The following is a 24902-nucleotide window of genomic DNA, read 5'->3' as shown; positions in this document are numbered from 1 at the left end:
TAACCTTATAACAGAGAGTCAGGAAGTTCAAATTAAAAAGAAAAATGCAGGAAAACAGAGTGAGGCAGGAAGAGAAGCTGATAGCTCAAAAGGCTTCAATTAAATATATAGAAACCAGGTCTAATATTCAAAATATACTGTAATGACGATGTTACAGTCTACTACAGTAGGGGGCGACTTGCACCTTTAGTCTAACCACAGTAAACGTAAAGACGAGGAAGTAAAGTTGCCCATGAGCAGTCACGTAATTTCCTGCAACCTGTGGAGGTAACTGTCGCGGAGGTCCGCCATTGCGTCTGCATCTGCTTTTGTTTCTCACAGCGGTAAGAATATTTTCTAAAGTTACATTAAACTTGAATATACCGAAGAATCCAGTGTGTGTCAGTCTGCACAGTCTTAAAGTGTTAAACCTGTCAAAGCGAGTGTTTGTTTTTAGCTGTCAGCGCTTGAGATAATCACGCATGCGCAGACCAGAACTTCCTTTATTGGTCACAGCTGATTGGTGCAGAAACAGGTTCTTCAATACTTTATCTGAATTGATAGAAAATTTAAATGTTTACTGGTTTGATGGGGTTTTGTTATATTAGTGTGAATTTGAAGGTTCAGTCTGGTTTTTTGTGTGTGTGTGTGTGTGTGTGTGTGTGTGTGTGTGTGTTATTGTTCAGTCTGGTAATAGAATAACAGTTGTGTGGTTGATGATGATTTTTATTTGTCAGAGAGGCAGAAAACATATATTTTGGATAATAAACCTTATTTGGTAGCGAAATTGTTTCTTTTTGAATCAGCTTTAAAATAAATTCTTACATATAGCTCATTTAAAAGACTGTGACTCTTGGAGCTTACAGTGACCCTCGCAGTTGACAAGCCTAACAACGTGTAAGGAGACGGTTGGCATTTAACCTAGTCACTGTCCTGGAAACCGGCTCCTAATGTGGGCTGTGTATTTTATTGTTTCGTAATTTATAAAATAACCACGTAGAACAAGTAATAATGGTAATAAAAAACTGTTTTCCAGATGCAGCCATAGACTGGATGCCAGTTAAAGAGTACAACTGGGAACGGTTTACAGCTGGGCTGCCCTCTGTGTCCCAAATTCACCACCACACGTGCAAAGACCATGTGCAGACATCTGGAGTCCCACATCAAAAATGCAGCATATTTCCAAGGTAAGCTGATGACAAGAGGAAATAAATGTGGGCTTCTTTTGATTAACAGCGTTGCATTTACCGTACATTTAAAGGTCAACAGTTTTACTTACTCTTACTAACTCTGATTTGGAGTCAGTAGATCAGCTTTAGAAGAAAGCTAGAGTTACTTTGAAAGGAACATGATTTTTAAATATTTATGGCATCGCCTCACTGAGTAAAATCACAGCTGGACAGCTAAATTCCTAACTGTGATGTATGGCTGTCCCTTGCAGATACAAACATTTGCAGATGCAACCTGCCTTGCCGAGACACAGGTCATTACCACTGTCCACACTGTGAGAAAACAATCATGCGCAAAGAGGATATGACATTACACGTAACTGGATGTCGAAACACATGTGATACAGTGCCACCTTCGGCAGAAATCGGGGCACCTGCATCATCGTCATCATCCTTTTTCACTCCCCGTGCTCCCCAGCAGAGGTCAGCACAGCCTCCTTTGGAGTGTCCCTTTCCCCCATCAGCTGGAGAGGACACTGTAATGTCAGACCATTGTTACACACTTGTGTCACCTGTTGACACTCCGCAAACCTGTCAGCCAAACTCAGCTCCCCCTCCAGCCGCCTGTCTGTCTGTCTGTCTGAAGCCGCATAGCTGCTCTCTTCACGTGTGATGTATTTAAAGTCAGTTAAGTGCCCTCACTGCGCCGTCGTTCTCTACAAAAAAAACTTATTGGTGCACATACAAAGAAAAAATGGAAACCAACCAGACATTATAGTTGCATGTCATAGTAAAAGCAAAAGTGTTAGTAAAGCTTATGGCCTCTTTGACTTCCCAAAAGGCATTCATGTGTGACTTGGAGGACTGAGCTGCCTCAAACAACAGTGGGGGCTGTACAGTGGATCATTGACAGTATGTGGAGAAAAACACAGTAGAAAATTTGCTGACACATGTGTATTCCACACTGAATTGATTATATTTTGGTCTTTATATTATAATTTCTTGTTCAGAGGGAATTCAACATATTTTTTGCACTTTATTAAAGGAGCTTTGTTTGGTTCACAGTTCCACATCATTTTAGGTCTCCTCTGCCTCCATTTAACCTCTTCTGATTGGTTGCCTATCACAAGCATAAGGTTTGAACAGCAGCTGGATGGAGCTTCTTTGTGGCTGAGATGATCATATTTGGATATCCACTCTCACTGGCATCATACAGATCCAAAAGTATAGAAGACTGCCGGAAACTGAGTGTTCAAGTGAATTTTTTGGTGGTCAAAGATCACAAAATTTTGACAATACCTGAAATATTGATCTACCAAGTCTTATAAAATTTCGCTTAATTTGTCAATTTGTCAATATTCAGAATAGAAAAAAAAAACATTCTGGAAAATTTTCAGCCTTATGTCTCAGGAACAGGTGGTCAAATTTTGAGAGTGTGTTGGTTTAGGCCGAGGCAGAAGTCCTAAAAGCGACGCGCATTAAATCCTAACAGCAGCATTTTAACTCTGTGGTACAGAGCATCAGTGACGCTGGCCTGTGCGTATCTTTGTAGTTGCAATCATGTATTTGCAGTTTCCCTTTCAGAGCAGGAGAGCCACAATACAAGGGGCATCAAGTGGCAGAGAAAAGGACACTAAAGAAACTGCTGGACATTATGGACAATGCTGGGCATCCACTGCACACGGCCATAAACAACCAGAGGAGTCTGTTCAGTGACAGGTTGCTTCTCCCAAATTCAAGAACCAACAGACTTAAAAACTCCTTTGTCCCACACGCCATCAAACTGTTTAACTCCTCTCTGGAGGGGAGAGGGAGGGGAAACAGGAGGACAAAGGAGGGGGGAACAACTAAGCTGCAGTGCCTTTTCACTGTGCAATACTTTTTGTTAATATCCAACGGTGCAATAGACTCACAATACTTGAAATGTGCAATTCCCTTGTATTCTTATTCCTATTTATTCTATTTATCCCTTTTGTATACTCTTTATTTATATATGGTATATTTCTGCTCACATTCTGTAACTTCTGTCGGTGCTGTGCTACTGGAAACCGAATTTCCTCGAGGAACCCGCCTGAGGGATTAATAAAGTTTCATCTAATCTCTCTCTCTCTCTCTCTCTCTCTCTCTCTCTCTCTCTCTCTCTCTCTCTCTCCCTAATTAAAATCAGTATTTTATTTATTTATTTTTAAGTGAGTAAGGGGATGAATTTGCAGTGTGTAACATTTCTGTCAGAAATTGGTCCATAATGAGCACAAGTGCTGTCATTGCACTCTGCAGTAAGCCACTTCACTGTAGTTTGTTTTTCTTCTTCTCTCATCTGCAATTTTACTGTTATTTTATAACCTTTATTAAATCTTTTTCAAACTGCTACAATTACTGGGACTCAGAACAGTCGAAAGTTTCTAAGATGAATTTTTGAATTTTCCAATGTATAAGTCTGACTTTAATAAATGCCTATATTTCAGAGGCTATACTCCTTCACTTTTACTTGAGTAATAAAGTTGAATCGTTGATTCAACTCTTGCCAAAGTATCTGTACTTCTGCTAAAGTGACAAGTGTGTTTACTTGTACCACTGATTATTTTTTGATATTAATAGTTCTTTACATAATTCCCTCTGGGAGTAATAAAGTGTTCTGATTCTGATTATTTACTGTTGGAACAGCACCATCCTGTGGGTTGTGGATTATATGAGTCAGAGATTTTTCTCGGCCACATTCAGCCGTTTTCAGTGCATTAAATAACCAATACAACATATGCACTCAATTTTTACTAAATTTTGCTACAATTCAAGTTTATATTTACCTGCTGTAGGATTTTTTTTACTATTTAAAATACGCTAACAATGGATTCATGCGATCCTGAGTAGGTGAAATGTTGAAAACGACTTCAACCAAGAGGTGGCGCTCTGCCACATCACACACCTTTCAGTGGCTTCAGTTAAACTTTGCCCGGTGCTCAGCGAGGGTTCAATCTGTCGTCTTCAACCAAATAAAGGGTCACATTGTGTAAGGATTAACTTTATTAACACCCACACAAAGATACACTCCCTCACACAAGCAGGAGGCTGTGTTTCCACACTCCTCTCGGAGGAAGACGCGCCCCCGGATTCGCTGGAAGAGGGGAAGCCCTTCAGACGGACCACTTGATGGGATGCAGAGAGGAGACAGGAGCTGCTGCCGTGGCTGTGCGTGATGTTCGAGTCCTCCATCAGGGTTACAGAGCAACACGCCTGTAGCTGACATCGCAGGTAAGGTGATGTTTTTAAATATGAACTGCGTGTTTGTGCGTCAAAACGCACCTTCACTTAATTTTTAGGAAGTGTTCCCGTATTTTTTTTTCAATTATAGCCACTTTGTTTTGGTCCGAGTCGTAGATTAATACTATTTGAATGTGTTTTTATGGTGAACAGTGGCCAGATTTAAGCACTGCAGGTGGTCACGGACTTATGTGACCCAGTGCTATCTAACCACCTTCAGAAAGTCGACCATGCACCAAAGTGTTTAGAATGTTTAATTAGTTTGATTTTGCTAATTATTGAATTACATTTGTATATTTAACAGTATTGAGTTTGTAAAATTAAAATTTTACACAATAAGCCCCAAATCCCCCCCCCCCTGAAAAGTGTCTAGCGCGGAGCTGCCCAGTGTGTGGTCAGCTGCAGCTCTAATTTAGCTCAGATATTTTCTGCTCAAATGAAAGGAGAATGGAGACCGTTATTTCAGAGGAAGCTCTGCTCCCAGAGAGGATGTAGCAACTCACATTGCTGGTCAGTGAGATCATCCTTGTTCTCCAGATTTAAATCCTCTTAAGGCGTAACTCAGAAGATCTGCAAAGGTCAGTAAGTGACTTATGTTTGTGTGTAGTGTCAGAATCCAAAGATCAGCTCATCAGCCAATGTTTGCACTGAATACTGGACATAAACTGATTGACACCTCAAACAAGGCAGGTCAGTCAGATGCTGCTCAGCAGGGGCCCTAAAACCTTTTCACTGCCCCTGTTATCAGGGCAAGATGGGAGTTTGACATTTCAGACATGCAGTTATCTTAACGAGCGACTGCATGAACTTAGTTGCACATATACAAGAGCTGTCCAGACTTGGCTCCTACTCGGGTGTGAACATTTGAACCAAAGTGTCCAACTCCAGGCAAATTATTTCCTTCACGCATTTTCCTTTTCCGTGTTCAGAGGGATGTTCCTGGGTCTTGATAGCCATCAGTTAGAACAAAGATTTCTCACAGGGCTGTGCAACATGCAAATGAAATGGTGCATGTTATAAATAAACAGAGCACTATACAGGCTCTGTTCAAACGATGACATATGAACATCCACTGGTACATCTTAAATTGGTGATTGCTGTTTTGTTTCCTTATTTTTTGCGGATTTGTCAATAAATGTCTGCTTTTTAATCTGGACCTAACATGCTTTTCCTTAGTTTCTGTCATACATATACAATTAGAAGACTGGATTTCAATATTAAACATGAGCGGAGTGTTAAAAACTGATGTCAGAGTAAGTGTAAGTATTATGCCTGTGAGCCAAAAAGCTCAGTGTTTTTAAAGACAGCTTGTCCTGCTCTTGGCTCTGTATAATAATAATATAGTCATCCACCCAAACAATGATCTGGCTGTGAGGTCAGAAGCACCAACTGCCTGCTGTGAAACCTTCTGTTTGTGAAGAGCAGCCAATCAGAAAGGGAATGACTTGTTTCAGAACCAAAGAGCTGCATCAAGCCTCGGTATAGTAAAAAAAGAAAGAATTATAGAGAATAATACGCCCCCTTTAATGAGGTTTTACTCCATATATCAACTAATCAGCATCCCAGGACAAGTGAATGTCACATATTCAGTACTCTGCAACAGATTTAGATGTTTAGTTTCCAGCAGAGAGACCTCCAAGTTCCCAGATTCGTCCTGAATAAATATGAGAAAATAAAAATATGGAGATGGAAGTGATCATATTTTATTCAGATTTTATTCCTCTGAAGTGGAAACATGCCTGTATGTCATCCCAGGAATGCTCAGGGCAGAAGGAGCAAATGGCTGATACAACTGTTTTCACCCCTCACTTTTAGTGTCTTTCAGCTCATCTTTTGTTTTCTGACCAGCGTTGGTTCACTCTCACTGCTCTCCTGAGTGTCTATTAAAAAGCTATGTAAACTGTCTGTGGACTGCTGGCTTCGCACCAAACTGCAGACACAAAGTTAGAAACCAGCTGGTGAACACACTGGAGCACATAGCTGCTAAAGAGGACAGATATTTGTCTCAGGAGTTTGCGCAAACCAAACCAAAAGAAGAATGATATTGACTTTACATTTATCAGGTGTCCAGAAACTCGTCTCCAGTGACTGTTGCTCTGTTGCCATACCAGCCATTACGTCCAATATGACAGCTAAAGCTAGACCAGTAAATCAGTAGCCGAGTGTTGGAAAATTATTTAAAAGATATACCAGTGCAGCCACACTGGATCAGGTTTATTAAGGGATAGTACTTTACTGTTACAGAGAACATTAACAAGGTTAATTTACGGTTTTTCAACTGTAAAATGCGTCATTCGGTCTGGAACTTGGTCAAACGTTTTTTTAAATGTAGCAGATATCATTAAAAGATCCTGCAGTGTTGTATCGTTTCTAAGCTTCTAGTTCACATTAACAGCTTGGCTTTGCTGGGAAAAAACAGCTATTCCCTGTAAAGGATGTGTCTTACTCAAAGTCACTTCATGCTATTATTAAAGAATTTAGTTTTAGTCTAAAGTGACTATTAAAATACACAATTAAAGCTGTTATACTCTCTATGAAGCTGTTTTCACTGTCAGAAGTGCAATAAGATCCCATTTAATACAGACTTTCCCCTTTAACATATACAGCCTCCTTCATACCGACCATATCTCATCCTCCCTCATACTCATACTGGAAATGTTAGATCATCTCTACAAGCGGCAGATATCAGCTGAAGGCAGATTATTTCTCTCCACTGACGCTCACTTCCTGCATTTGTTCAGGAGCCTTGCTGCTGTGCTGATATTTTAAGTCAAGGTTGAAAAAAAGCCATTTGTGCCTCTTTTATGTCCAGGAGAACATTTGGTTTTACAGAGGAACACACTCACAATCTGGAAGAGTCTGAGAAAATTATTAAAAACGCTACACTTGAGTAAACCAGGAATTATAGACATGTCTGGTTGGTTCTGGTCTGGGAATTGTGTTGTCCAACTTGGCAGTAGAGCCTCTGAGACTGCACGATTCAAGGCAAGCCTCTTTGGCCGGGACACATCCCACTGACACATCAAAGGCCCGTTCAAGGCCTTAGCCCCGCTTTTTATTTCTTCAAGAATGTATTTAATCATTTAGAACAAGTATGATAAATGGAACCAGTAAACAAAACAATCAAAATTATTTAGAACACATTCACACTGAATATTCACAGTCAGAACACGGCTATCCACATTTGCAAAGAGAAAATAAAAAGAGGAACAAACGGGCAAACACAGCAACCTGTTCATGAGCAGTTTTAATGATTTGCATTTCACTGCTATCAGAGAGTGCTGTCGCTATAGAGAGTGGGTTCAATATATAACCCTTTTTGATATGACATCAAAATAGTGAAAATACATTGAGCTTTCTGAGACTTGAGGATTTGTGTCTTGTTTTCCCCAAACAAAGGTCCAAAATCCAGAGAACAGCTTAGAAGAAAAGCAAATGTTCTTATTTTAGAAGGTTTCAGATAAATTCTCTATCACTTGTTTAATTCTGGCATCTGGAGTTTGGCTGAGATTAGGAATCTCTTTTGTGAGAGTGTCCTGATTCGAGATAGGCGGGGTAGGAGAAACCAGGGATCCAAAGTAAGTAATGTTTATTTCTGTAGCACATTCCACAGGCATAAAAGTCACAAAGGACTGTACAAGAATTAAAACACAATTAATATAATACGAGAACCATGTTAAATGAAAGCAGAATAAATTAAAAAGCCTGATTAAACAGAAAAGTTTCAGTCAGCTAAACAGAGCTGGAGTCGTAATCTGTTCCAGAGCCTTGGATCCACAGACTGCGAGGCCCTAAGCCCCTGGTGTTGTACGAGGAACAACTAATAGATTTTGAGCTTGTGAGCAAAGAGCAACAATAAGTTGAGATAAAAGTCACGGGGAGAACATGCACACTCCACCCAGAAGGTCCCTGCTCAGGTTTGAGCCCAGGAAGAAACACTAGTAACTAGCTGCCAGTTGTTACCATGTGAGTTTTAGTTGTGTGAAGGTGATTTGGGATAAGTCCGTCCCTACCTTAAGTTGGTTTCAAATGTTGGTTGCCATGGTTACATGAGGTCTACAGGCAGACCGTGGTTGTCTTGCTTTTTTGTTTGATGATTTATCACGTTCCTTTTTTTGGCGGGCGAAACAAACACAGTCTCCGGCCCGGCTTGTGTCATCCTGCCCGCTAAACATGTAAGTCATTTGGAAAAGAAAGGCCTTGTTTATGTCGACCACATGCGCTTTTATGTTCAGGCGGCGTCACAGTACACATGTGAGTTTTAGGAAGTGACCAGCAATTAGTTTATTTGTGTCTCCAAGAGCAGGTTTTCCATAATATTGTCGTGTCACGTTCTCCCAGCCAGACACACGGCAGGGATGAAACCTGAGTTTAAAGTAATTACGATGGAGTGAAATTACAGTGAAATAAGACATTTTGGGTACCATCCTCTGAGTCATCTTTGTTTTTTACTACACGTGCTGTGAAATTGTTTATTCCCGTACATTTTCAAAATGAACCTGTCCAGACGCTACAAAACAAAGTTTATATTTATGGATAAAAATAGCACATTTGTATTTTGCTGTTGAAGTTATTTTTAAGTCCAGTTTGTGCCCTACACAGACATTAAGAGCATATATTCAGTGAGCTAACCATTTGTTTTTCCAAAACTAAATTAACCAGCAAAGTTTAAATGCACCAGAAGGTCATTTAAAAGCACTTACTGTTGTTCTGAAGAATCCCCACAGACTCTTCTACATCTGGAAGTAAAAATATTCAGCTCGCTGATTGCACAAAAAGATTTTTAACTCCAAGAAGTGTTGTAAACACGTTCTAAATCTCATTTATCTTCATTGGAGGGCATATTTTTATCCCGATGGTCCAAAGAGTCAGTGAGGATTCTGGAAAACCCATCAAAGAAACAATACGTGGACTTTTCAAGCCCCAAATTTAACGGAAAGAACACAAACTGGGAATAGCTAAAATCTGCTATGGATGCTATTTATATTTATCTGCATGGTTTATATAAACTCTGTATGGTACAAGTTACAGGTACAGTTACTGTGAATCAAAGCTGCCTTGAGCAAGTGCAGCTCATGTCCACAGAGTTCATGCTCACACACACAGCTGCTTTTATTAATCTGTTATTTATTTGTCACAAAGTAGTCTTTTCAGTTTATTTACTTAAGAAGTGTGCCTCCGTCGAGCGTACACACACACACACGCTCGCCCCCAACTTCCACAAATAGACTCAGAATCTGTGGGAAACACTGCTGCATGTTTGTGACCATAATGAACCTCAGCATCATTTTTATCTCCATGTACAAAGCATGTACATCCTGTACACTGTGCAATTGGTAGCTTGCATCATATGTGAAGTCTTTAAGACTTTCTTTCAAGCAATTTTCTAACTACAGTTTTATACTTTAGTTGTATATCACTCTTTAAACAGCATGCTAATAAGCTTGGGAGTTTCTGAGTGGCATTATAATTTGTTATAATCATTTAAACAAAAATTCAGGCTTAAACTCAACTATTAAGTACTGTATTTACCTTACAAAGTAAATTATTACAAGCAGGTTTACACAAACACACAGTTTAATCAACTTCAACCATAAACCCCAGAATGCTGGATGTTGTTTCAAAGAGCAAGTTTATTGATATATTGGCATCAAAGTGAGACATAGGTCCAGATTTGAGGGGGTCTAAGTCTGTGTAGATAACCTTCTTCTCAGATTAGAGTCCGGTTTTTCACTCCACTCATGCATGTGTAACTCCCATCTGCCAGTTAATAGATTACTTTCATGTGAGAGTCATAGTAGCATCTGTTTCCTCTCTCACAGCTAGCAACTGATCCCCAGTGATTCGCGTCACCATGCCAACTCCTACGATCCTCACAGCAACCTGGAGTCCACAGAGGAGCTGCTAGGTTTACAACTATAATTCCAGCTCTGTTAGCCAACATAAAGTGGATCCCTTCCTAGAGACAAGGAAGCAGGTAGGGTGGAGTAAGAGACAGAGCACCAGTATGTAGTGATGAAGTCATGTTTTCTGAGCTGGGTTTAACAGTCTTTTCTGTTTCAGAGATGGTTTTCCAGTGGAGTCTCCGGCTGATTTTCATATTGCTAGTGAAGACAGGACTTGCTGTGGGATGTGTTTGTCCAGCAGCCACCATTTTGTCCCAGTTTCCCTCCAAGGTTCCTGCTGATGTGTGCTGCCTGAACTACTCTGGATCTGCTTTCACCCGTGTGGACTGGTCTGTGTTTACCAATGAAACAAACATAGTGACACTGGATCTCTCCAACTGTAATATCAGCTCTCTCGATATCAGTGGCGAAGAGGCTTCTGGGGCCTCTGCATTGCAGAAGGTCTATTTGAGTCATAATAGACTAAAGATGTTACCAAGTGGGTTTCTGGCGAGGCAGCCCAGTATGAAGGAGCTGGATCTGGCTGGGAACTTACTTCAGGAGCTTCCTGGGGACTTTCTAAAGGACTCTAACAACCTCCAGAAGTTGTTTCTACAAGAAAACCAGCTAAAGTTCCTTCCTAGCTCTATATTGCAGAATCCGAGGCTTCAAAAGTTGGAGCTAGACGGGAACCGCTGGGACTGCTCTTGCTTGTTACTGGAAGGCCTGGAGGCAAGAAGGGAGGCTAATCGCACCATCAAACTGCAGGATCTGCTTTGGAACATGACCTGCTTCTCTCCCTGGCACCTGGCCGGCAGGACTGTGTTGTCGGTGAAGGTTACCGATGCGTGTCGGCCAGCCGGCCTCACAGCGCTCTTCATTGTCCTTCCCCTCCTTGTCCTGTCCACCTTGCTGCTCTGCTGGTGCTGTGGGAGGACGAGGAAGAAAAAAGAAGTGCCTACTTTCAGCAGCTCAAAAAAGAGGCCTCACAGTTCCAGCTCCAACGGCCAGAAGCATCGCAGCAAACAGCAGCCTTCAGCGGCTGAGCAGGGTAAAGCTGGAGAGGGGATCCTGAAGAACCAGCTGCTGCTTCGCCCAGCATCCGCCCTCCTGGGCAGCACCAGGGACATCTATGAAGAAGTGGAGATCAAGCTGGGCTCAGTAGAGTCTCTTCCCCGAGTCACCTCATGCCGCTCCAGCTCCAGAGAGGAGAGGCAAGGCTCCCAGGAGCCTGATGGGGCGAATAATACAGAGCTGGACACGGTGAGTGTCACAGAAGTGATGAAAGACTCAGCTGACAGGGAGAAAGCTTACATGACTCAGTCCACTGAGTACTACAACCTGGTGCCAGGTATCGAACTGGAGGACTCAGACCATGGCGAGTACGAGAATGTCGCGACATCATCTTCCACCAAAGAATAGATCAGCATTGCAGGAAATGCTTATCTGTGGCATTCACATGGTGCCTTCAAACCAACTTCCTGCATGATGAGGTCTTAAGATATTCCTGCCAAAGTTACTACAGGTTTTTGTCTGTCTTCTTTGTGTTTTTGTCTGTCTTCTTTTTTATTTCGTCAGACCAGAAGCGCGTAGTCTCAGTTGGTTTGGCAACTGATCTACTTGAATCTCTCAAATCTCTCAAAAGAGAAAAGTTTTCCTTAAAGAAATAGTCATGTACTCGTGTCATAACACAGAAAGTTTCCAGAAGTTAGCCTCCCATAGTGCAAAGATACAGCAGGGCCTACTCTCTCTGTACTGCCCTATCTGATAAAGGCAGAAAGTAAAGCTAGGCAGAAACAGCACTGTAGCTCAATGAATGACAAATCTGTCATGGCTTCAATGCATGCTCACACCATGGTATTCTGAAAGCTTTTTATTTCTGCTTCTGTGTCTGGATTACATTTTTTAAGTTAAGTTTTAAAGTTTTAAAGCCTGGAAATACCAAGATTTCTGTAATTAGTTTTGGAGGTTTGGTAACAGTTTACATCTGGCAAGAAGATGCTAATGCTAGTCCAAAACTTATTCAGACATGAATTCATACATGTATTAGTGTCAGTGATCACAGGCAGCAATAGATGTTTTTTACAGTGGACATGTTGACTTGTCATAGGTGGAAAAGCACAGGTGGCATTGAGAACAGCGCAGTTTAAATTAGCAGCGAAAGACTTCCTGTAAGTCAAATGCAGCCGACACTGATGCGCCTGTTCTTAACCCACGGAAAAACATCTACTTTACACTAATTTGGTTTCTGTCAAAACCAGCGCTGTTGTGTTGGCTTGCTTTGAGGCATAAATTTGGGTAATTAAATGTATACAAATTTATTGTTTTCAGTATTCTGGTTTGACTGGGCCTTTTTAAGGTAATGCTGATGTCTAACCTGGGCAAAGCCAGATAGCTGTTTGCCCTTCTTCGAAAGAAGACCTGTTATGTTGGTCAGCTCTTTTTGGCTCCCTTTAAGCCAAGTTTCTTCTGATTGGCTGCCCTGTAGAAGGAGCAGATTTGAACAGCAGGTGAGTGAGGCTTTTGTGCTCACAGCGAGAGCTGTGTGCTTAGACAGCACCCACATCATACAGCACCCAGAGTAGAAACAAAAGAAAAACAAATGCTAAAAGCAGAATGAAGCCTGGGTTTTTGGCTCGCAGGGATTATACACACAATTCAGACCTTTGGCCTTTACTACAAGCATCCAACATAGAGTGCCTTACAAATTTCTTGGATCACCTGTCAAAAAAATAAGAAAACACATATCTTTCAAAAACTTTTACAACTTAAAATAACTGAATTCACTGAACTAAATTTTTCATACTTGAATTTGAGACAGTATACTGGACTTCAGTGAGAGGCCAGAAATGAATCAAACATAACATTCAAACACCCAAACTAAATTTTCTGGTCAGGAATGCAAGTAAATAACTTTTTTGCTCTTTTGTAAAACTTGTTATATTCTAGCATTAAAAATAACATTAAGTTAAATTGTATCTAGTGATAATCAGGTGGATATACTACATTTGAGTCCAGAAGCTCTCAGTCCTAGGAAGAACTATGCTCCTTTACCTCTGTCTCTATACTTAACACACAGATCAGGGAGCTTTATCAGTCTATAACTGTGTAGAAAAATAAATGTATTTCCCCAAATTTCAAATTAGTGTGTAAAAAAACAACAGCCAAATCAAAACAATGCATTAACTAGTTACAGGGACAGTGTGGTCCAGCCTCCACAGTATCACAATGTGTGAGGAAGTGATTTAATCTGGAGCTTTTCCTGTGGGACCCGAGGAACGCAGTGACGGCTTAAAAGGGAGGCCTGATTTTTCTTTTTTTTTTCGCTTATGGAAAAATGCTGAAAGAGATTTATTCTGTTTAGTACTGAGTCCAGTGCAGTCTGCATTTAATGTCATTTTAAAGGCAAGGAACGAGGATATATTTTTAACTGCTAAGTACAGCAGCCTTTTGTGTCTACTTTTTCTTTACCTCACACAACTGTCGTTGTTCCAGCCATTCCTGTTCGACTTGTTGTACCGAACGCAAGAGGATTCCTGATTAAGCTGCACAAGCAGAAATATAGGTGCTGAACAATGACTAATCCCACCGCTATGTTCGTCGTTAATTTAGAGCTAAATGTAGAATGTAAAGCTAAGATGACAAATCTAATTTTATGTGTCTTTCATTGTTAAGGGAGGATAAAAGGACAGACGAGATGACGACGCTTGCTTTGCGTCACACACTGAAATGTGCAGAGAGTTTGAAAAAGGCCATGGCGGTTGGGCCTAAATGCTGGTTTAAGATAAAAATCTAAGCAGTGCTTGTTCGGTAAAGTGGAGCTGAGACCTGCACGAAAGAAAACAGTGCACAGCAGGGTTATTGTGACAGTGTAGGACACTCGATTGTTATCAAAGATGTGGAAAACAGACGGATGTCTCGCTCTCACACTTGCTGGTTTCGCAGACTAATTGGTTTTTTTGTTCAGTGAAATACTGAGGGTGCAGCAAAGGGTGTGGATCTTCCTGCAATTGAAAAAAGCTGATCTGTATTTTCCAGATGAGTTTTCACATATTTTCCGTTTAAGCTTTATATATCAACATTGTAAGGTTTCCAAATGCTCTTCAGTCAAAAGACAAATGCATCCAGTTGATGCACAAAACAACTTGTTATGTTAATGTAAAAGGGACATACAGCTACATGCCACTGATGTGCAGTTCTGTGCATTTTAGATGTTATTCTATGGTTATTATTTCAGTGCCTGTCAAGCTTTATATTTTTGTCACAGGTTTACAATGGCAGCAGTTATGTACTGGACTTTATTTCTGACTGAATAACCTGCTGACAAAATTTAATTTTACAATTTGTGAAATAGCCATGAAATGTGATCTGCTTGTTTGTAAATATGGACAGAATTTGCCTCATTTATCCTGTGATAGTCGTAAATGTAGTATTTTAACCCAATCCACAGTCTTTTCCTAAAACTAACCAAGTAGTTTCGGTACCTTCATCTGGCCAAACATGCAAAAATGATACACAAGTTAGCATATTGTTAGAGTCGGGTTGTACTCTGTTGCATGAATGTCTTGTCTTTATGCCCACCACTAAAGACAAGACATTTCCTGGAGTCTAAGCTCTAGTCACACATCCCTGGAGACTGTTTGGTGACCTAGCAAGAGGTTGCTAGGGGAAAAAATTTTCTTCCTGAATAGTTGGCAAGTGCTTCCTGGGCGTTGTTGGATAAAATGAATTAGACAGAGGTATATAGTGCTGCACCAAATACCTTTTTGTGATTACTTTGGTTGCTAACAGATTGCTGTGATTGCCTGTAGTTTGCATGGAACATTCTAACTTGTCTGCAAACACTTGCCAACTACTCACTAAGTGGTTGTAGAAGTGTGAAGAGTGCAACGCAAACTGGGAACTGAGACATTTTGCTTTCAAAGTGAAGTTGTGTGTCTTCAAGCCTGTTAGTTTCAGTCGAATGACACACTTTTTCCGTGAAGATGAACATTCTCCAGTTCCTATTTTACGTTACGCTTCTTCATTCACTACCAACTGGTAGTTGGATAGCAAGGGTTTGCAGTGAAGTCTATCTTCAATGCAAACTGCTAGCAGCCAAAGCAATCACAGTACAGTTGGTACAGTTCCTAGGTCACCTAAGCCCGTGTGACAGAGACCTTTGCTGAATTTCACTACATTTTAAAAGTTTAAATCAAATTCTATAATTTAGATTCAGTTAATAAACATTTTTTTTTAGTTTTTTTTTTTTAACTTACTGTCTTTTTTATGTGTGTCCTTGTACATAAAAGGCACATTTGTTTTGACTATTTCACAAATTACATTGAAGCTACATTGAGATTCAAATGACTTTTAGGTAATAATAAACTTCATGAACTGGTAAAAATAAAATATTGTCTATGGTTTCTCAATATTATTTGAAATGACTTATGTAAAAAAAATGTATATGGTGTATACAAAAATGCATAAAAAGAGTGAGGCTAAGGCTACATGTAAAGTTAGCAATAAGTAAACCTTACCTTATGTTACCTCATATTTGAAACAGTGTGTTTTTAATTTAGAATGAATCAAGTAGTCTCTTATGATGTGGCCTCCCCAGTTTTGTTTTGTTTAAAGTTTAGCTAAAGCTTGATATATGTAAGATAACTTTTGCTAAACAACACTGATAACATTTGGGATTAGCATTTAAAAAACAGTAGAATGCTACAGTGAATGTACTATTAACCTTTTTTTAAATTTTAACCTGTAAACCCACATTCTAAAGTTGTAAATTAATCATATATTTGGTTAATTTGCTTGCTAGTTAGCAAACATGCTAACTTTTGAAATTTTAGGAGAGGCATAAAAAGGTGCCAACTTTCAAACTTCACTACACTAACTATACTTTTGCCTGTATAAATACCTACAAGTCCAAAGGTTTACATGTCTGGTGGATGGTAATGGTTCTAAATTACTGGACATTTGTGTTGTGCTATTGCTAAGTGTCAAATACATTTCAATAAACACACTTTTTTTCTAGACTAAATATATTTGAATTTGATTAAATTTAGTCCTGCTGGGAAATTAACCTTGCCAAAATTAAATAATGGGATACATGAAATCCAAATATTTAAAAAAGTAATCAAACTTTATAACCCTCCTTCATTTTAACGTAAGTGAGCTTTGTTTGACAAACTGTTTGTTAGCCTATAAAAGGCCTGTTAGGCATCTTAGTTAATAGGCTATGTAGGCTAGTTTAATCTTAAGTCCGGACCAGCAAAATCATTGTGTATGTTTTATTATCTTTGAACAAAGATTTAAAAAAAGAAAAAAAACTAATTAACTATCAATTCATAAAACAGTTGATAAACAGCCTGAGATGTCTTAAATGTGTGATGTCAAATATAAGTCAAGGCTTGGGATTTTTTGTTGTTTGTTTGTTTTTTTATACTTAGTCTACTGTCATTAAGAAAGGCTACTGTTGTAAAGGAAAGAAAAACAAACTACGTTGGCTTGTTTTAGTAGTAAGTGTAATGTGGTTGTTTTTTTCAGTAAAAATGCTGTAAAATTGACAATGAGTCAGATATCTGCCTCAGACAAAATCGTGTCCTGATTCTCTGTAATGTTAACACTTTGCAAATGCTGCAGACAGATTTTGTGCCATTGGCTACATATTTGACACCCTGTAACGTCTTCAGTATCACTGAATCATTAGTAATCATTCAGATGTAAAATGGCAATACTGTATGTAATAAAAGCACTGATTTTTTTTAACCACGTTTATACAGGAAGATGCACTATGTTGATTGTGTATACACTTTAATATTGTTGACAGAGAAATAAAAGCTTGTCTTTAAGTATTTGTGTTCAGTATCTCTGAAAACAGACTCCTAATCTTTTTCTATGTTCCCCTTTCTGCCCTGACAATGACCCAGGCTGACCGCAGCTACCTGAAATCCCTCTTTTGAGCTCTAATTTCACTCACCGTGGGAAGTTGTAATTACAGCATTGGGTTACCAAAACGATCAGCATGGAAGTGCCATTCTCAGAGGTCTTAGCCACAATCAGTAGCCAAAGGCAGGAAATGACTAGGCTGGAACAGTTGCCTGAGTATCCATGGATGCTAATCTGGGCGTGTGTTTCATCTATAGATCAAGATCACAGACGAACCATTGTGTGTCAGTATGATACTCGGGAGGGAAGCAAAGTAAAAAGCAAGACTTTTAACTTTTCTGGAACCAGTAATAAAGAGAGAATTTTGAAATAAAATCCAAACAAAGTGTTAAATATCTCAGATGTTCCTTTGATTGTTTTCTGTCAATAAAGGAGCCTCTGGGTGTCTCTGTTTATGAAGTAAATACAGGCCTCAGGGCTGAGGCTGAGAGCCATGCTGCGCATTACAATAATGCCACCTAGTGTCAGGAATTGAGATTAGTTCATCATTTTTATCGTGGGTATGTTTAAAAAAAATCTCCTAGTAAAACAAAAATCAGTGCAAGTAAAAATGTAAACACTGTGAGACTCGGATTCAGGCTGGGAATAGGGAAGTCCACAGTGATTGCTGATCCAGGCTCCAGTGGAGGATACATGGCCTCATAAATGTCCAGTCAGAGGCGAGCAAACAGAGCCAGTGTCCAAAGCAGGGCTGGAAAAGAAGAGTCTGATTTACAGCGAGGTGCTGTAACTATGTGAAAAACAAACAAGTGAGCTAAGCACAGCAACCAGTTACAAAGGACGGAGACTGGAGGGATGGACACCTCTGACAGCTCTGATGTTTAGACTGCTGCTATCACAGTCACCAGTAAATAACACAGTCTACGCACCTAGCGGCCTCTGCTGAGCAATCAATCTGCATGCGCTCTGTTTGATTTTCTGTGGCAGGATGCTGAGATAGCAGGTCCAAAGTACTTATTTGTGTTACATCAGTAAAAGGCATGTCGACAGAAAAAGTGTGTGGTGCATTTTCACTTAAATATTGCTTTCCACTTTATTTGAACAGAAATAGCACATACAGCAGTCAGAATAGTATTACATATAGCTTAAAAAGCCACATTTTTATTATGTGTATGTGTCTCCCCATAAAATGTAAAGAAAGTCATAAGTGACAAAGCCCAAAAACCCCAGAAGGTACAGAATAAAGCAAAAACTAGACAAGAACACTGACTAATATGATTGTAGTTTTTAAGTGTGTATGTATTTACATGGTCGGCCTATATTTTAAAGGTTTCTTTATATGTGCATATGTAATTATAGAGTATGAAGGTAGCCATATGGGAAACATAGGTGGAAATAAGAACAAATGATTAAAAAACAACAGCAGATTTGTGCAATTGTGCAACAACGGAAGTGGTAAGACCGAGGGATGAAATGCTGCCTGGCCCGCTAACACTTCCCTGTGTATGTCATACTTGACTGTTTATTATTCTGTGGATATGGGGTTTTTAAAACAGTAAATTTTGCATGTTAAAATTTAACATGCAAATTTTTTAAAGCATAATTCAGCCTTACGGTTAACTAGACAAAGCAAGTCAATAACTGTAATAAATACATCATCAAACAGTAAAACTGACACAGCTGATAGAGTCCTCTCAAATAAGCACATAAAATGGATACATTTATAAAACAGATGACAGTCTGGATCATAAAATAAATCCTCAATTCTAAATATTTAGAAGTAATATAAAGACCTATTCCCCTGCAGAGATTACGATCCAATATGAGCTGTAATTACTTCATTATGTAACATTATACACCATTATCATAAAGTCTGCTCTTATAAAAAATGCATTCCTGAGTGTGATAAATCATACATAGTTTAAAAGAAGCTGCAGTCCAATTGTTTGCGTATAAGTTTCAGTAAAATCTTCTTTCGCTTCTCCACTTCAGGGTCATGGGGGGACTGGAGCTGGCATCGGGTGAGAGGCGGGGTACACCCTGGACAGGCCGTTAGTCTGTCGCAGGGCTAATGCAGGGAGACAGACAACCATTCACACTCAAATTCACACCTATGGGCCACCTAACCCCACTAACTCCACGTTTTCGGACTTGCAAACTCCACATAGAAAAGCCCCGGGCAGATGCTGGATTCAGACTTTCTTATTGTGAGCTAACAGTGCTAACCACCATGACACCTTGCTGCCCTATATTTGTATAATTTGTATATTTAAAAAAGTATTATTTTTAAGCCAAACTGCTTCTGACATGTAATAATTTGGTGTTTCTGTTTGCTTAATGTGACACAACACTAGATTTTTTTTGTCTTTTGTTTTATTTTTTTGCTTTTGTGTATCATTAACTTTTTTTTTTAGAATAAATGACAGCTGTAAGAATAATTTAACTTTTTTAAAACATCTAAAGTCAGCTCAGCTCTAACAGGAGGAATTAACACAAAAAGTGATCAATACTTATTAACACTTTTGTTTTGGCTGAGAACCTTACAGATTATAACTTTAACTGGAAAGTTTTAATGAATAATAACTTAATAGCTGATCACTCAAGCCTGTTATGTGAGCTTAAAAAGAGATGTTTTCATGTAGGTGTGTTTCGCTCAGGCTGCAGGTTCCCAAGTAATAAAACTAAGGTGTTAATTTATGACAGCACCACAGAGAGGTTTAAATTCAGGTCCAGAGGAAGAAACCTTCTTCTCAGGCCAACAGGATTCAGCACAGGTGGAGGTAGGACAGGTCTTGAAAAGTCTTTTATGTATATATAATTCTTAAATATACATTTAAATGCCTTTTAATGTTTTTCAGGGATTTTGTGCTTAAACATGACAGTTTCCTACAGTCTTGAGGTGGCCAATGCCAGGTTTGCTGGCTTTTCCAGGCTCCTGTTCAGGTGGAAGGGAAGCATCTACAGGCTGCTCTACAAGGAGTTCCTGGTGTTTTGCAGTGTTTATTTGTTTTTCAGTTTGTTTTACAGGTAAATTCACATTTTCATACCGCTCTTACTCTTAACTAGCTTTGCTTGTCTGCCTCGCAGTGACAATTTTCATTTGCTCCACAGGTTTCTCCTCACACGGAGGCAGCAGGATCTGTTTGAGCGTATCGCCCTTTATTGTGATCAGTTCACCAACACCAACTACATCCCTGTTTTGTTTGTGCTCGGTAAGAATGAATCATACAGTGGTTACAGAACTAAAAAAAAAAAGCATATGCATGAACTTTAATTTTTTGTTTTATTCTAGGTTTCTATGTGACCTTGGCCTTTAATAGGTGGTGGGGTCAGTACACCAGCTTCCCACTGCCTGACAACCTGATGATGGTGGTGTCTGGGAACGTCCACGGGACTGATGAGAAGGGCCGTCTGCTGAGACGAACCCTCATGAGATATGCCAACTTATCTTCAGTCCTTATTCTCCGCTCCATTAGCACAAGAGTTCACAAGCGGTTCCCAACTTTGGACCACATTGTGGAGGCTGGTGAGAGCAACAGTTCTTAATCAAAAGTCGAGTTAATTTTAAAAATCTCAAATGTACCTTTTGCACCATATTCAGACATATAATAATTGCTGAATGCACCAGCAAGCAAGACAGAGTGCTTCCAATATAGACAATACTGAGGAAAAAATAAAGGGCTCATTACTCAAGACTTTTTCCTTTTGTACTCAGTACTTCTCACAGGCATCTTTTTACTTCACCGTATCTTAGTTACAAGTTACAAAATAATGCTGAAATAATCTGTCTGCTTTTAAAGTCAAATGCTGAGATCATGATTCAGATTCAGCTTCAGTGAAAGTATTATTTCTACACGTCAAAACTTATAAGCACACAAAACTATATATTTTTAGCACTGAAACAGGGAAAAATTCAGCTAAAAAATCTTTTTATAGGTCATAATAAAGCACTGTACAGCTCACAGGCATAAGGAGTAAAAATGTGTGATTAAGATTGAGTTAGGCAGTGGGACTTTTGAGTTACAAGTATTTTGTCGGTTAACTATTTGGTTATTTGTCTAAAACAGCAGGGAAAAGTGGAAAAAAAGAAGAGCCATCATGATTCTCAGTCTTGTTTAGTTTAACTAACAGACCAAAACTCAAACATATTTACTTCATTGTATTTTAAAGGGAATAAAATCCTAATACTAACATTTCACTGTTATGCAGTTCAGTTTATTGCAGTCACTTTAATTGCTGTAAGTGATTTAATGGTTTCATATATCATGTGAACTCAGTGTGTCTAATACGTGGGCAGGATTTATGACCTTGGAGGAGCTGAAAAAGTTTGAGTCACTGCACTCTGATTTCAACAAGTACTGGATGCCTCTGACGTGGTTTTCAAATCTGGCGTCGAGAGCGAGAGAGGAGGGCCGAGTGAGGGACGACATAGCTCTGAGGCTGCTGATGGATGTGAGGAGTTTGCTAAAGACTGCAACAAGTGCAGACCTACACATTTTCTATGACTTACAAATAATGTAAGGCTCTAAAGTGTGCATAAACCCCACTAGTCATTGTTGTACTATGTCTGCAGGAACTCAATAACTACAGAGCAAAGTGCAGCCTGCTGTTCCACTACGACTGGATAAGCATCCCTCTGGTCTACACTCAGGTACGATCAGCCGATGAAATATGATCCATTCATTTAAGTGCTGTACATCACTAGAAGGATTTTAATATCTAGAACATATTAAGGACTTATCAAAAAAAACTGGGATTCTTTTTAGATTTTTTATAGATTTTTTTTTATAGATTAAAGTATGTAATGTTGTTGTTGTCCTGAGTCATATTAGTGGTGCACATGGATATGTTTCTTTAATTCATGACCAGTTCAGTTTTTGTCTAGATCATTACATAAAATGCATTTTCTTACAAGACCAAGCCTTTCTGCCTTTTCTTTTCAACAATATATGTTCTTGTCAGATTTCATCAATTTCATATAAATTAGCACATGATTCTCCTGAGACACAGCTGTACTTGGCAACCCCTAATTTTTATTCACTATCTCATTGCTTTTTTTCTGCGTAGGTAGTAACAATTGCAGTTTACTCATTTTTTGGCTTCTGTGTGATTGGCCGACAATTCCTGAATCCCGAGAAAGGTTACAAGGACCACAGACTGGACTTGTACGTCCCTGTTTTTACCCTGCTGCAGTTCTTCTTTTACAGTGGCTGGCTCAAGGTAACACAGCACATTCACTTTTTCTTTTCTTTTTTTTTTTTAAGACAGCCATTAAGCTCATAAAATACAGTTTATGACCATAAACTGGTTGTTCACAACAGTTGAAAAGTTCAAAATAAAACCGATGTGATGCTGAGGTCTTTGTTGCTGCTGTTCTATAAAGTGATTTCCCATCAAAATTCTCTTTTGGTTTTACTTTAATAATTGAAAGGAGTAACTAATAAAATTAAGCCAAGCTTATGTATGAGAACTTTCTTTGTTCAACTCATAAACCATGTGGTGACCCATTGGAGGCCCCTGACCGATCAGTTGGGAACAGTAGACTGAGATGTTTACTGAATATCACAGCTGCATGAATAAAAGCATGCTGAAGCATTGATGCAAGCTGCTTTTCTCTACTGCTTGTCTGTCCAGTTTCTGTCTCTGTTTTGTAGGTGGGAGAGCTGATCATCAATCCATTTGGCGAAGATGATGATGACTTTGAAACAAACCAGTTGATTGACAGAAACTTTCAGGTTTTCCCCTTCAGACATTCCCCCTAATTATGACTACTAGAAACCTAGAATGAGATGTTAATTCTCTTCCTTTCGCCCACAGGTGTCAATGCTGGCTGTGGACGACATGTACCAGAATCTGGCTCCAATGGTGAAGGACAAACACTGGATGCAGAGACACTTCTCCATCCCTTACACTCTATCGACAGCAGCGGAGAGCCTCAGACCAGCATTCAAAGGCTCCACTTATGATATGAGGTAAAGTGAGAGGGAGGGAATTTAAGATAAGGGAGTATATCCATCCATCCACCCTACCCGCACCTTATGGGGTTCAGGTAGTGGGGGCAGCGGGCTGAGCAGGGAAGCTCAGACTTCCCTCACCCCAGCCACCTCTTTCATCTTGTTATGTTATATATATGTGTGTGTGTATATCTTATTTAAAAATGTAAAGATTTGTGAACTCTATTTAAAAGTAGAACTGGAATTATATATCAGTCCTTCTATGATTATCTTGATTTGTCCTTTTTTTTATAGCTTGTCAAAAATCTTTTTCATTTTCTTATAAAAAATTGTAATCTATATGATAATGACAATATAATATAATGATAATGATAATATTATATAATGATAATGGAAATATCTCATAATTTTCAGTTACAATTATGAAATTATAAGTATATTTTTATACTTAAAGTTTAATTAACACTTCCATCCTGGACAGTTTGTTGTAATAGCGTGATTCTACATTCCTAAATAAATCACAACCACTGCCATGTTTGGGTTTAAAATATCTTCCATGTTTTCAGGATGAGTGCTGAAGATCTAGAGATTCACCAGCCTGGAGGCACTCCTATGAACAAACAGCATTTGCACCTTCAGGGCTCTGTGAGTGACGGGCTCAACAGCCTTCTGCAGTGGGGTAAAGGCATCCTGCGCGGTGGGAGCCTCTCTTCTCTGAAGGAAGTCTCGTCAAACCCAAACGAGGCAGACGGGGATGATGAAAGGGAAATAGATGTGATCACTCACAAAGAACAAGAAAAGGCACTAATTAAAGTTGTAATTGAACACAACTAATTGATACTTGCTGTCATGTTTTTGAAAACTTTTATTGTAAACATAACAAAAAAAATGTTTGAAAACATTTTTTGGGGAGGTGGAAATGTGACATTGAAAGGCTTCGCTTGTGTTAAACTGTCAACTACAATAAGATTTCATCCTTTTCAGGTTTTATTTGTTGACACTTTTGGAAATTAAGCACAAAATTAATTATTATCTATTAGATTTCCTGTTTGCTTAGTACTGTGTCAGAGACCCATATTATCCTATCTGTCAGAAATCTATGTATTATGAGAAAGAAAATGTCTGATATTCTTGAGTAAATAAAATTCCAGTTGAAAAATATGTTATTATTATCATTATAGTGCAATTTACTTTAAGTGGCTAAAAACTCTTTGGAGGGAGCTAAAGTGTTTCTAAGCAGAAAACACTGTGACTGAAAACACTGTAAAACCCTCATGACTGTAAGTCTTTCATAAATGAGAACTTTATCGGTATAATGAGGATTATGAATGTTTATGATTGTTCAATATACTGAAAGAAGTTTGTCTTCTACACAGGCTCTGTAATATGTGGTTAATGCTATTAAAATGGTGTATTTAACTCAATCCATAGTAAACCTGTCATTGTGGAAGCCTTGGAGGTCTGAAGCATTTGTTCAGTGAGTAATCCTACCTTGCTATATAACTTAAATCCACCTGGTTTCCCTTAACAACAACAGCACTAACAATAATAATATAAAAGTTGCAGTTTATTCTTTACACTTAGATCACACTAATGTTTTTAATCGTATCTGACACGAGTTTTTATGAGTTTTTGAGACCTCTACATCATCATTGTGACTTTCCCCCCTAAAAACATATTTAAAGCAATGAATTTCGCAAAAATCCCGGCTGTAGCAAATGTAATACCAATTAAAACTCATTCATGCAGATTTATATTTAATTTCTTTTTTAAAAAAGGTTGTG

The 24902-nt window shown here is 39.0% G+C and overlaps 2 protein-coding genes and 1 long non-coding RNA gene across 5 annotated transcripts; all 3 read left to right on the top strand.

Annotated features, from left to right (window-relative positions):
- Positions 1-111: 111 nt before the first annotated feature.
- LOC102078630 (uncharacterized) lies at positions 112-2884 on the top strand. Its single transcript, XR_270083.4, has 3 exons — positions 112-323; positions 1016-1166; positions 1421-2884. It is a non-coding gene; the product is annotated as an uncharacterized LOC102078630 (long non-coding RNA).
- Positions 2885-4085: 1201 nt separating this feature from the next.
- si:ch211-106k21.5 (leucine-rich repeat-containing protein 26) lies at positions 4086-17130 on the top strand. Of its 3 annotated transcripts, XR_003214997.1 has the most exons (4): positions 4086-4397; positions 10229-10383; positions 10470-13856; positions 13967-17130. XR_003214997.1 is itself a non-coding variant. In XM_005476702.3 (3 exons), the coding sequence occupies exon 3, from the start codon at positions 10472-10474 to the stop codon at positions 11711-11713; it is 1242 nt and encodes a 413-aa protein (XP_005476759.1). In that variant the 5' UTR covers positions 4086-4397; positions 10229-10383; positions 10470-10471; the 3' UTR covers positions 11714-17130. The 3 variants fall into 3 exon arrangements, 2 of the variants coding, with proteins under 2 accessions (XP_005476759.1, XP_005476760.1); XM_005476702.3 differs by having other exon boundaries at positions 10470-17130; XM_005476703.4 differs by lacking the exon at positions 4086-4397 and adding an exon at positions 8458-8581 and having other exon boundaries at positions 10470-17130.
- Positions 17131-19843: 2713 nt separating this feature from the next.
- Positions 19844-24568, top strand: best4 (bestrophin 4). The gene is made up of 10 exons (XM_003448443.4): positions 19844-19944; positions 20023-20191; positions 20276-20376; positions 20457-20690; positions 21462-21616; positions 21738-21815; positions 22232-22384; positions 22819-22899; positions 22982-23136; positions 23685-24568. The coding sequence occupies exons 2-10, from the start codon at positions 20040-20042 to the stop codon at positions 23950-23952; spliced, it is 1377 nt and encodes a 458-aa protein (XP_003448491.2). The 5' UTR covers positions 19844-19944; positions 20023-20039; the 3' UTR covers positions 23953-24568.
- The last annotated feature ends 334 nt before the right edge of the window (positions 24569-24902 follow it).

The sequence above is a fragment of the Oreochromis niloticus genome, linkage group LG18 (genome assembly GCF_001858045.2).
Source record: "Oreochromis niloticus isolate F11D_XX linkage group LG18, O_niloticus_UMD_NMBU, whole genome shotgun sequence".
Lineage (NCBI taxonomy): Eukaryota > Metazoa > Chordata > Actinopteri > Cichliformes > Cichlidae > Oreochromis > Oreochromis niloticus.
This window is presented reverse-complemented; position numbering and strand designations above follow the sequence as displayed.